This window comes from Leptonychotes weddellii, chromosome 10 (assembly GCF_054177405.1).
Source record: "Leptonychotes weddellii isolate Sample4059 chromosome 10, ASM5417740v2, whole genome shotgun sequence".
NCBI classification, from domain to species: Eukaryota; Metazoa; Chordata; class Mammalia; order Carnivora; family Phocidae; genus Leptonychotes; species Leptonychotes weddellii.
Window position 1 is genome coordinate 51,420,323 of NC_138378.1, and position 14,252 is coordinate 51,434,574.

The following is a 14,252-nucleotide window of genomic DNA, read 5'->3' on the forward strand; positions in this document are numbered from 1 at the left end:
ATGTGCTATGGTGAGCACTGTGAATTGTGTAAGACTGATGAATCACAGGACCTGTACCTCTGAAACAAATAATACATTATATGTTTAAAAAAAAAAAAAAAGAAGAAGATAGCAGGAGGGGAAGAATGAAGGGGGGGAAATCTGAGGGGGAGATGAACCATGAGAGACTATGGACTCTGAGAAACGAACTGAGGGTTTTAGAGGGGAGGGGGGTGGGAGGATGGGTTAGCACAGTAATGGGTATTAAGGAGGGCACGTATTACATGGGGCACTGGGTGTTATAGGCAAACAATGAATCATGGAACACTACATCAAAAACTAATTATGTAATGTATGATGACTAACATAACATAATAAAATAAAATTAAAAAAAAAAAGATTGAAGGGGCAATTTAACCTCACAAGGAAAGTCCTTTTAACTGGGCATTCTGAGTTACCAGTACCACTAAATTAATTAGCTAAATACTTCCGAGAATTTCCCCAATTTGTCTCAGTGTTAAAGGACATAATGTATAGTAAAGTTCATTGATAATGAACTTTGATATTTTTTCTCTTCTCGGAAATCTTAATTTGGAGTCACAATTCCCTAGACAAAAACTACCAGACATGTCCATCTCAGTCTTTAAATCTCAAAAATAATTGAATTTGGTTAAAAAAAAAAAAAGACTGTGTACCATTATCAGGTAATTCAACCAAGAAAAAAAAATTGAATTTGATTTGCCCTTTTCTCTTCATTTCTGTAGCAATCTCATAAATTTTGAAATGCAAATAAAGGACTCAAAGTTGTAGAACCTTTTCCATCCTCAGAAGGCATATGAGCAAACCTAATGACATTTCACAAACATTTCATGTGGCAATGGATGCTGGCTCTGGTGGGATCAAACCTGGTCTGGAACTATTTTTCCTGATCAGTGTTTAAAACATTATACAGAAGAATTCTAGCATCATTTTAGAAATGATAATCCTATTGGCTTTTTGTACACTAGAAGGAGAAGAAAAGCAGCAAGTGTGAAGGAAAATACTTTAAAGTTAGAAAGCTTGTTTTCTATCTCCCTCTTGGGGTTCCTAGCATGCTTTAAGTTGTACCACAAAGTGTTTGGACTAAAACTCCATGTTTTAGCATTCCCTTGAAACAAACATTTAAATTAATTTTAAATTACCTTATTTCAACTCTTCTGAGCTTTATAGAAAAGAATGAGGAGAAAGTGATGGTTGGGGGTGAAGAGAGACCCCAAATCAGGTGGTTCCTTTTTCTATAGTAACTAGCTTAATGCGTGGGTCTGAAACTAAGAGAAGATATATTTCGGTTTCGGGGTTTTTTTTATTTTTTTTAACATATTAACATGTTTCAGGGGTACAGGTCTGTGATTCATCAGTCTTACACAATTCACAGCGCTCACCATAGCACAATACCCTCCCCAATGTTCATCACCCAGCCACCCCATCCCTCCCACCCCCGATATATTTCCGTTTCTTGCCTTTTATAATTCTAACGCTGGATTGATAGGCAAGCAAGGAGAGATCTGAGTGGAACAGTCCTCAGATGGTTCCAAAGAGCCATTTTTAAGTAATACCCTCAGAGTATAAGGATCGTCCTTAAGCTACATGGGTTAAGAACTACTGTATTTTACTGATCTAAGGTAGATTTTTTTTTTTCATCTTACATTCCCTAAAATCAGGATTTGTTTTAGAGTTGATGGGATCTTACAATTAATTGGCAGTACTTTTCTTTCATAGTAGTATAGAAGGGAAGGTAGCCTCAGACAGTTTCGATGGCAGGCTACACATGAAATACAGTCTTTATTATAGTGCTTCATTGAAGGGCTTTCTCAGATACCAGCACACTTGGTTATTTCTGTCTTTAGCCAAATGATGTGTACAAACTTTACTTCCCAGTTAAACACCACATTTAGAGAAGGTTTAGGATTCCCGTGTACCAAACAATAGGTGTTGGGAATTCAGGACTTGGAGGTGGAGAAGAATGAATTCCCATCTGTAGATATTCTTGTAAGTAACCAGAAGTGGCTGTCCCCTTTGTGCACATGTCAGAATGACACACACTTGATGAATGACACTGGCAAACCAGAAGCAGTCGATTAACCTTAGCAGTGTCCTGTTATGGGATGACAGGCAACTTTTTTTTATACTTTATTGCTGTTCTGAACCTTCTTTAATGAATAGATATTACTGTTGTTTGTTTCTTCAAATAGTAAATGCTCCTTAACAAGATAGAGCCATCCTTGGGTCTAGACAGTAATAATAGTAGCATTCTTTTTGTGATTTTTATCCAGTTGTATACTTTAAATATGTGCGATTTGTATCATGTAATTTGTACCTTAATAAAGCTGGCTTTGTCTTTTTTTGTTAAAGAGTCCTAGTTGAAAAGATAATTTCTGTAGTGGCAGTGGGTGCAGTGAAAACATAAAGCAGATGCATCCTTCTGAGATTCAGGAAGGTTTCAAAGAGCAGGTAACCCTTGAGCTTTTTTGTTCTGAGCCTTGAAGAAAGAATGAAGTTTGCCAAGCAGAAAACAGAAAACGGCAGGACGTGCATCCCAAGGACAAGGACAGAATGCAAAGGCTTGAAGTACTCTTGCAGAGCGGCCGTGGCATCCCTTTCAGCCCTGGGTTATAATATTTCGTATACACATCATCTCCACTGCTAACTCAAGACCCCTGGGCCCTGTAGGCAGGGATTTTGTACACTCCCTCTGTAACCTTTAAGGTGCCTGACAGAACCTTGCAGCCCTCGTAGAGTGCTCCCAGAGGGGACTAAAATAAGAATGTGCAAATGGGGTTAGCAATTCCGCAAGCATCTACTTACGGAAAGCAAGGGCCTTTGAGAGAAAGAAGAGAAGAGACAGCAAGGCCTTTGAGACTGAAGCTATGGGTGTGTGGGTGCCTGGGTGGCAGGAAATACAAAGTGGGAGGGACTTGAGTAAGTGCCTGGGCCCTTCGGGAGGGAGGGGCTTTGTTTCCCTAGGCTCTGAACCCAGCCTTGCCCTGGCTAGGTGAAGGATGAAGGGTCTGTACATTCTGTGGTAGCCCCCGGGTTTTGCAGCTGCCTGGGCAGAGCAGGAGTCCTTCAAGAAGCAGCAGCTACCGGCCCAGTTGTTGGCCAACAGAGACCTAGTCAGAATGAAGACAGTGTCCTGTGGACGTAATATTGGGAGGAGCTTCATACGGTAACTCACGCCCTCCACCAGCCCACTGGCTGCGTGCTGGCCAAATGTCAATGAGAATGATAATGGGATATCATTCGTACCCACAGAGTTGCATGATATAGAAACACTGGGGTTAGAGTCAGTATTTTCAAGCTAGTATTTGTTCAGTGCAGCACCCAGAAGATATCGGTTACAAACATGACATTACATATTAAGACAAAGTCTTTATTTTATTTTGCCTCTCCAGAAGTCTCCTTCTCTCTAGAAGGGCAGACTTTTATGGTGATTTTTTTTTAACCAATTACTTTAACCATTTTCTGCCTCTCTTTACTGCCCACACAAAATAGAAATAATAATCACCATTAGTTACGCAAATATTTTAGGTAAAATTCAAAGTCTTCGATCTCTGAAATACATGATCTTGCAGTATATAATTATAATTCAGGTTATCTGTGAGCTTATTTTTGGTTCTTTGCTCATGAGTCTACGGTCTGTAGTCATTGTCTGAACTTTAAGATGCCTAACGTGCACCAAGAAATAAAATGAGCTCTTTCCCAAGAGTGCGAGCAAACAGTCTCACAAAAACTCCACTTTTTCTCTTAAGAATGAACTTAATGCAGGGCGCCTGGGTGGCTTAGTTGGTTAAATGTCCGACTCTTGATTCCAGCTCAGGTCTTGCCCTCAGGATCATGAGTTCAAGCCCTGCATCGGTCTCCATGCTGAGCATGGAGCCTACTTAAAAAAAAAAAAAAAAATGAATGAACTTATTGCTGAAAATTATCTCAGTTACCATTCTTGTCTATTTGATGGTGAGTGAGTGTTTACCTTTCTAGTACAAGACACCTGCAAAATGTCGAAATCTACAGACGGCTCAGAGGAGTCAACTACATGGGGCTCAAAGTACTTTCACGTATCAAAGCTAACACTAATTTATGTTCAAATATAAACTCTAAATTAATTAGAAAAGATGGAAAACACACCAATCCATTTGGAGGGTTTAACCATGGATGTCTTCTTAATAACAACTATCCAAAGTAGGCCCAAATTATTTATTTATGAGGATTATACTTTAGCCCATCATTTCAGGAACAATATTTCATCTTTTTTTTTAAAGATTTTATTTATTTATTTGAGAGAGAGAATGAGAGAGAGAGAGCACATGAGAGGGGGGAGGGTCAGAGGGAGAAGCAGACTCCCTGCTGAGCAGAGATCCCGATGCGGGACTCAATCCCGGGACTCTGGGATCATGACCTGAGCCGAAGCCAGTGGCTTAACCAACTGAGCCACCCAGGTGCCCAGAACAATATTTCATCTTAATACACTGTTTCCAAAACCTGAATCTCAGGTTGAGAGTTGAGCTTGTTCTTTTTCTTCATATGAATAGCTCACCATTACCAGCATTAACATTATAAGCATCTGTGTATGACTCAGTCTGTTTAACAGAGCGGGGAATTCCTTCCCTTCCCTATTTTCCCACCCAGCCCCTACCCAGCAGTCTGGCTGATTTTATACCGTTCCAGTGGAATTCCTTTTGAAAACATCATATGGATTTGAATATGCAACAAGTCATAAAGGACATCTCCTGTCCCATGACAAACATATTCATGGAGCAAAACTCTAGTAAAATACCTTAAACTATATATTAGAAGGTAATTCCATTTCACTGGGTTTTTGTCCCATGCACTGAAATTATAAAGGGGTATCACTGGATTTTATGTGCTGCCACTTATTCTTTTACATTCCTACCATCTTGATTAATTTGTTCTTTCATAAGTCTCCCTTATATTTCATGCTAAATGGGAATTTTGCAAGTAAAAAGGATGTGAATTCCCAAAACAAAAGTTAGCATTTCACTTAAATGCAAATAAAATCAGGTTCAATTGCTATTTACCTAAACAGTAACTAAACTCAAAATACTATATAGTCCTGGCTTTCCACCATTGCAGGTAAGTGGAAATCTGTAATAATCTTCCCATCCACCAATGTCAGATTGACAAGAGTTGTTCAGTGAATTGTCCCTGGTGAGATGGTTTCCAGCCTCATCTATAGAAAGGTGATGAGAGTAAAGGTACATCCAAAGGGAAGTGGGTTAGATTAAAAGTCAGTTATATAATAAATCCTAATATATGAACTAAAACCATAAACCTCATGGAGAAAACATAGAGATAAGTGTATGACTTTGGATTTGGCAGTAGATTCTCAAATAGGACACCAAAAGCATGAGCCATAAAAGAAAAATTAAATAAATAGGACTTCGTTAAAATTAAAAACTTTTGTGCATCAAAGGATATTATCAATAAAGTGAAAAGACAGCTGACAGAATGGGGGGAAATATTATGCTAATCATATGTCTGATAAGGGTCTAGGATCCAGAATATGTGAAAAACTCTTTCAACTCAACAACAAAAAGGCCAACAACCCACTTTAAAATGGGTCAAGTCCTTAAATAGATATTTCTCCAAAGAAGATATACAAGTGCCCAGCAAAAACATGAAAACATGCTTATCATCATTAGTCATTAGGGAAATATAAATCAAAACCACACACACTAAGATGGCTATCATAAAATGTCTCAAAATTAAAAGAAAATAACAAGTGTTGGTGAGGATGTGGAGAAATTGGAATCTTCATACATGGCTGGTAAAAATGCAAAATGATTCAGCCACTGTGAAAAACAGTTTGGCAGTTCCTCAAAAAGTTTCATATAGAATTACCATATGACTCCACAATTCCATTCATGGGTATATACCCAAAAAGATTGAAAACAGGGACTGAAATGAATACATACACCTGTGTATTCGTAACAGCCCTATTCACAATAGCCAAGAGGTGGAAACAACTGAAACATCCATTAATGGATGAATGGCTAAACAAATTGGTGTGTATACACACAATGGAATATTATTTGGCCATAAAAAGGAATGAAGTACTGATCTGTGCTATGACATGGGTGAACCTCCAAAACATTATGCTAAGTGAAAGTAGCCAGACACAAAAGGTCACATGTTTTATGATTCCACTCCCTGAAATACCCAGAATAGATAAATTCATAGAGACAGGATACAGATTGGTGATTGTCAGGGACTGAGAGAAGGGGGGACTGAGGAGACACTGCCTAAAGGGTAACGAGTTTTATTTTGGAATGATGGAAATATTTGCAACCAAATAGAGGTAGTGGTTATACAACATTAAGAGTGTACTAAGTGCCATTGAGTTGTTTACTTTAAACATTTTTTTAAGATTTATTTATTTTTATTTTAGAGAGAGAGTGTACAGGGGTGGTGAGGGGCAGAGGGAGAGGAAGAGAGAATCCCAAGCAGACTCTGTGCTGAGCATGGAGACTGACATAGGGCTCAATCTCACAATCCTGAGATCACAACCTGAGCCAAAACCAAGAGTTGGACACTTAACTGACTGAGCCACCCAGGCCCTAAATTGCTCACTTTAATGTGGTTGATTTTATGTTATGTGAATTTCACCTCAATAAACAAAAAGTCTACAATACAAAAGCAAAGTGATTGCGAACTACATTTCTGGAACTGCTTAGTAATAAGCACATCGATATAAATGTTTCTCATTACAGTGGCTGGTAGAGAGCACGATTAATGAATAGGGTCTGAATGACCAATAGTATGTTTCACATTCAACTTAGATTTTGAAAGTCAAAATAAGAAAATTAATTGATATTTCTTGTTCTTTTAGGACTCTCAGCTTGTTTCCTCCGGACACAATAATCCAAGTAAGAAAGACTTCTCTCTACAGCTTCATATGTGGAGGGTGGAAGATAGAGGGGGTGAGGAGGGGAAGAAGCATGCAATAGACTGTAGGTTGAGAAGAATTTCACTAAGAAACAAAATCAGGTGGGGAAAAAGAGGGCCATTTGTTCAAGTACTGCCCAAATGGTTAAGATTCTGGAGTGCTCCTCTAGCTTTATTCAAAGGGAAGGAGGACCAAAATATAAAATGGTGAATTTCAAAGCAGTCCTGGGAGGAAGGAACATTTTGCTTTATTAAAGTATTTATGTGGAGGGGAAAAAATCTTTAAAGGCAACTAGGAAGTTATCTAAATTGAAAGAAAACAAGTGGTCCAAGAGAACCAATCAGAAGACCTCAAGATAAATGACCTTAGAATCCATGAAGAAATCATGCCCTCTTCCAGAGATAGGCTGCAGTGTCTAGGAAGCAACTTTCTTACTGAAACCAGTATCTAATAAAACATGTGGGCTTCATCATCAAAGAGAGGATGTTATCATTCCATGAAGTAGTGTTTTAATTCTCTTCTTTGGCACTAGTAATTGGTGTTAATATCTTCTTGAGCATTAAAAATGCATATGCTACCCCATTCATGTCATGAAAGCACGCTCACCAAGACTGGGCATTGTTAGTCTCATGACCAGCCAGTCAGCTGAGAGCACCCGTTGCCAATTGCAAAGCTACATTTGAACATGAAAATCACTCTGAGCTAGTAAATGTATCTTTGGAACTGAGGCTCACCCACTGAGCATCTGTGAGGCAGAAGACTTGAGAAAAGACATCCAGACAAATGTGTTAGAAAACCCCAGACTTTTAATGTACAGCTAGAGAAAGGTCAGGGTCAGGGGATGGTGGCATCATGATGCATACGCAATATCACTTAATTATCCCACCCTCTTTTGGGATTTGCTGTGAGCACAGGCACTGGTGAAGAGGTGAAAGGCCAAGGGACTGGAAATCTAAAGAAAATGATAAATTAAATGGTAAGAAAAGGACTTAAAAGAAATGCCTGATTAGGTCCATGAGATGTGCAGTATCAGCATCATATGCCTTATGATCATACTAAAGAATATACTAGAAAACTAGAACATACTGAAGAGTTGCCATTACTTTCCTCACTATTTCTTTCTATTTGAACTTAAACAGTTCAGGGTAAAGGGAGAATATAATCGATGTACATTCATTGTACTTGTTTGAGCTTAGAGTTTTTGACATAAAGAACAAAGGAAATAGCTGTTGAGTCTCTTCTGTGTTCCAGTGCCTTGACATGGAATTTCACTGAATCCTAACCATAGGCATATAAGGCAGGCATTACCATCCCCATTTTGCACGTGATGAAAATGAGATTTTGAGCTTAATAACTAACCCAAGGTCACATGGTCAAACAAAAAATGACTGCCAGGATTTGTATTCCGGAATCTCTACCCCAAAGACAACAGACTGTATCCCATTGCCTTGACCCCTAGAAGATTGCTTCTGTCATTTCACTGTGAGTTTGAATTCTTGTCCAAGAACTATATACTGTGATTTTTATATGCATCTAGCATATTTTTATGGCATGTCAGAAATCCACGTGCTTACACTGCAATGTAGATTATGTAGAGCAGACCTCATCCTCTACAGAACGTAAGGTGGCACCTGCCTTGTGTGGTACACTCTCTGGCATTTCATTGTCTATGGAAACTTGTGATTGGCCTCCTCTTTTCTAGGGATAGGGGGATATTTTTTTTCTAAATAAGTTTCCCCCAAAGCCAAGCATGTCTATAAAAAGGTAATATCGCTATTTAAAAAATCTGAGCTTTTTCTATAGATTAAAACACATTTGAAACTTCAGGAGAGCTGATGCCACCGGCATTTCCAATGCTGTTTCTTGTATTTGGTTTGGAATCATTACAGTTTGGAATGTGTTTGGAATTCTGACTCCAGCAAATATGTGGAAATAGAAAAAACTGAACTTCAAAGACACCACACAAAAATGTATATGTGTGGATTGACGGACTATCACTTTTGGTCAGTGCTTTTTTTCTTTTTGAAATTAGAAAAAGTATGTTATGTACATAACTAAGGGAAAAGAGTGTGTAAATTAAACAGAAATTCTTTTCAATCCAAATCCTTAAAAGATAGATGCTTTAGTCAATTTGTTGAATTAGTGATTAATTTAATATTATAAAAGTGTATTAAGTTTAAGACACTTAAATATTAAAATAGATGATGTATGTCTATGTTTTTCGAAAGTTATGAGCACATCCTGTTCAAGAGGAAGACTAAACATAAGCACTTCTTCCCCATTCTTCAGGATCCGCATTTAAATAACCAAAAGCTATAGTAATGGAAATAAATTCATAATAGCATGGAGAACAAGAAGGGATGCCATCAACAAACCAGAAATTCAATTGAGTTTTTGGAAAACAGAAGCAGAAAGGACCATACTGTTTGATAATCCTGGTAGAGAAAATCATGACCCAGAAAAAGAAAAAAAGGAAAATAGTGAAACAAACAGGAACAAGTTCTAGTGATTGTGGGAACTATCCTAGGGAGCTCCCAGAGAGGCTCCATATTTCCATTCAACCCCAAGAAAGAAGAGATAGGCATGGATTGTGGGCAATGACAGGAACACCTGGGCCATTCTCCCCCAGATTACCTCCACACCCATCCTAACTGATTCTCATAGAGAGCGTTCAGTCTGGTTTTTCTCCCAAAAAGAAAAAAACAAAAGATAAAAAAAAAAAAAGTAATATTTACTAAGAAAATGAACAGCTGACTAGAAGTCCTAGTTGGGGGCTGATAACTAAGAAAGAAGCAAAGTAGATTCTGAGATGATACCGGAACTGAAAAATAGACATATATGGATGGTAGAAGAAGAGTCCCGTTTTCTCAAGAAGGAAGTAAAAACACTACACACTCAGGGTAAAGTACTTCCTACTTTTGTCAGGGTGTAGGGGGAGGGTCAGGGCTCCCAGCTTACCTTGAGGCCTCTCTTCTCCTGAACCCTAAATGAAGTCTTCCAGTCACAGTACCCTGTGTACTTACAGAGAGCTCTAAATCAGCCCTTCCCTACAAGGCAAAGGTATGTTAGGAAAAGAAATCAATATACTAATACAGGAAATTCACACCAATTACCTTCATTAATCAACCCATTATCATTCAAAAATGTGAATATGTAACAGAGCACCAAAGAGAAGAAATGGCCCTAAGGGAATCAATCTATTAATTCAAGGAACAGAAGAAAAAATTTCAAGTGTCATCACAGTCTTCAGAAAAAACTGAAATTATTTGTATTAAATATAAAGAGAACAGATTGGCATGAAAAAGAAGTAGTTGCAGAATAAATGAGCACTTGAGAATTTAAAGTATGGTCAATTTAAAAATTTAATAGAAATGATGAGTAATAAATAGCTGAAGCCTGGAATCTAGAATACAAGGTTGAAAACATTTTTTTTCTGGATATAAAGCAAAAGACAGATGGAAAATATGACAGGAAGGTAAGATACTTGGAAAATCAATCAGGATGGAAAGGTCAAAATCCAGCTAATAGGAATACCAGAAAAAGGGGGGGGGAAGCAGAAAAGAATAAAGAATAATAAAAATAGAATTCTAAGGGAAATGAGCAACTCACTATCAAACCACTCATATACTAAACTTAAAAAAAATAGGGGCACCTGGCTGGCTCAGTCAGTGGAGCGTACAGCTCTTGATCTTAGGATCATGATTTCGAGCCCCACATTGGGTATGAGATTGCTTAAGTAAATATACTTAAAGAGAAAACCACTCACGTACAAGAAAACAAGAGACCATAAACGAGCAATAAAAAACAGATTAGCAGAGAATTAGTTAGACCTGCAAGGACTTGAGAGATTGGAATTACCAAGCCCATCGCTTCTTGGCCTTTTGGCTAAGATCAGGTGGAATTACCAAGCCCAAAATATAAAACAAGAGTGCTTACTTTAATTTCCAGAAATAAAAGGAAAGGATTGAAAATGTGGTAAAGAACAAGAAGATTTGTAGAAGTACTAATCAGAACCTCTAGAAATGAAAAAGTAATAATAGGAAATAAGATTTCCTTGGTCAGGTTTAATAGCAGATGATTGGACTTCACTGAAGAAAAAAATAATGAATTGGGAAATTGGACATAAGCAATTATCTAGGGTACAGCCTAGAGAAATGACAAATACAAAATGGAAGTTAAGAAACATGGGGGATAAAATGAGAAGGTCTAACATATACTTAACTAGAGTTCCAGAAGGAGATAAGGGAACAGAGGAAATATTAAAGGAGACAGTGGCTGAGAATTTTCCAGTATTGAAAGACACTACCCACAGACTGAAGGAACTCAATGAACACTAAGCAAGATAAATAAAAAAAAGAGGTCCACACTAGACATATTATAGTTAAACTGCAAATCACAAAGATAGGAAAAATTCTTAAAATAACCTTTAATACCTTCAGAGAAGCAACAATTAGACTTCCAGTTGACCTTTCTTTTTTTTTTAAACAATATATTTTTTTAAAGATTTTATTTATTTATTTGACAGAGAGAGACACAGCGAGAGAGGGGACACAAGCAGGGGGAGTGGGAGAGGGAGAAGCAGGCTTCCCGCCGAGCAGGGAGCCCGACGCAGGGCTCGATCCCAGGACCCCGGGATCATGACCTGAGCCGAAGACAGACGCTTAACGACTGAGCTACCCAGGCGCCCCTCCAGTTGACTTTTCAACAGTGGCAGTGGGGCAGTGGGATCCAGCAGACAGCGAATTTATAACTTCACTTTTATATATGTGGAAATTGACAAGCTGATTCTCACATTTATTTGATAGAACAAAGGGCTAAGGGTAGCTCAGACAGTCCTGAAGAAGAACAAGGTTGGAGCCTTGTTTTATCAGTATTAAAAATAAATACATATTTCTAGCTAAGTAATGAAGATAGTAATAGACAAATTGAGAAATGAAATAGAAGACCCAGGAACAGACCCACAGATGTATGAAAACTAGATTATTACAGAGCTGATAATGTAGACCAATGGAGAAAGAATGGGCTTTTTAATAAATAGTACCAGAATAATTGCTTATTGATAGGGAGAAAAATGAAATTAACTCCTACCCTATAGTGTATACAAAAACTATTCCTCATATTTTTATTTTTTTAAGATTTATTTATTTATTTATTTTTAGAGAGAGGAGGGGCAGAGGGAGAGGGAGAGAGAATCTCAAGCAGACTCCCCATAAGCATGGAGCCTGACACAGGGCTCGATCTCACAATCCTGAGATCATGACCTGAGCCAAAATCTAGAGTTGGACGCTTAACCGACTGAGCCATTCAGGCGCCCTTATTCCTTGTATTTTTTAAAGACCTAAATGTCAATAGACAAAATATACACTTTCAAAAGATAATATAGAACATCTTTTGATGTGTTTCTTAAACAAAACAAAATAATAAAGGAAAATGTTGATCAATTCATGTACATTAATATTGAGAACTTATAATCATCCAAAGATTCCAGAAAAAGAGTAAAAAGACTCACACTGGGTGCAGTTATTCCCTGGGGTGTGTGTGTGCATGTATATATATGACAGAAGACTTGTATCAAGAAAATAAAATGCTTCTAAGAATTAAAAAAAAAAAGAAAGAATACTACAAAAAAAAATTTTTTTTTTAAGAATTGACAGGGATGGGGCGCCTGGGTGGCTCAGTCATTGAGCATCTGCCTTTGGCTCAGGTCATGATTCCAGGGTCCTGGGATCGAGCCCCGCATCGGCCTCCCTGCTCAGCGGGAAGCCTGCTTCTCCCTCTCCCAGTCCCCCTGCTTGTGTTCCCTCTCTCGCTGTCTCTCTCTCTATCAAATAAATAATAAAATAAAAAATCTTTAAAAAAATAAAAAATAGGGGCGCCTGGGTGGCTCAGTCGTTAAGCTCCTGCCTTCGGCTCAGGTCATGATCCCAGCGTTCTGGGATCGAGCCCCGCATCGGGCTCCCCGCTCGGCGGGAAGCCTGCCTCTCCCCCCTCCACTCCCCCTGCCTGTGCTCCTCTCTCACTGTGTCTCCCTCTGTCAAATAAATAAATAAAATCTTTAAAAAAAAAATAAAAAATAAAAATAAAGATTCTGAACACAATAAAACTTAAAAAAAAAGAATTGACAGGGAGTGTCACAGAGAATTGGCACTCAGAAATGCAAACACCACAATGAAATTGCATTTTACATTATTAAGCTGGAAAAATCTTTTAAAGTTTAACCATAAGTTAATTTGGAAACCAGTTTAGGATTCCCTAGTAAAGTTGAGAATATGTAAGCCCCATGTACCAGAACTAACATGTGCACAAGGAAGGAAGTTCATGAATTTTTGTAATGACATCATTCATATTGGAAAAATAAATAAATGTCCATCAAAAGTCAAATGAATAAGAAAATCATGTTAGATTTTTGTAAGGAGATGCTGCATAACAATGAGGATGAGTGAACCAATGCTACAATACATCGTGATGGCTGAAGCTAAAAACCATAACATTGAATGGCAGAAGTGAGTCTCAGAAGAATGCATACAGTGTGATTCCATTTATGTAAAATTTAAAATCAGGAAAAACTAGAATTTTTTATCTACTAATAAATACTTGGGTGGGAAAAACCATCAAAAAAGAAAAGGAATGATTAACACAAAATTCCATTTCTAGATAGCTGGAGGGGAGGGCAGAAAGAGGACGTAAGCCCAGGAGGTTTCTAGGTTATTTCTTGGCAATACCCATTTCCTGGCCTGGAAGGTGTTTTCACAGTTAACTAATTTTAACTTTTTAAACCTGTATATACACTTTCATAGACATATACATTTTATGTACCTTAAATGCATACTCTGTTTAACATTTTTTAAAGATGTTATTTATTTATTTATTTGAGAGAGCTCAAGAGAGAGCCCAAGTAGGGGGGAGGGGCAGAGAGAGAGGAAAAAGCAGACCCCCCACTGAGCAGGGAGCCCAGTGGAGGGCTCCGTCCCAGGACCCTGGGGTCATGACCTGAGCTAACGGCAGACGTTCAACCAAATGAGCCACCCACGTGCCTCTCTGTTCAACATTTTTTTAGGAAAAGCATAGCCTTTCATTGAGACAGATTAACATGTGGCATGATGAAGTATAAGAACGGAAATACGTTTGACCTAAATGCCAGGAACACTTGCCTTCAGAGTTAGTGATGTTCCCTTCTGTACATATCCAGTCTTACTACTTTGTTCTTTAGTGACTAATATTTAATCATTATAATATTATAAATCCAATTGTTGGTTTGTGATTTTTCTAATGGGCCTACAGGCAATTCCAAAAATTAAATTATTAATTAAATTAATGTTAATGAGGGTGA

At 38.0% G+C, this 14,252-nt stretch overlaps 1 protein-coding gene across 3 annotated transcripts in view; it reads left to right on the top strand.

The window, feature by feature from the left end:
* Positions 1–14,252, top strand: part of AFF3 (ALF transcription elongation factor 3) — a 564,644-nt gene that overhangs the window by 372,759 nt on the left and 177,633 nt on the right. For all 3 annotated transcript variants that reach the window (XM_081831996.1, XM_081831995.1, XM_081831997.1), the window contains one exon: positions 6,866–6,902. In XM_081831996.1, coding sequence (XP_081688122.1) covers positions 6,866–6,902 — 37 coding nt within the window. The remainder of the gene's footprint in view (positions 1–6,865; positions 6,903–14,252) is intronic.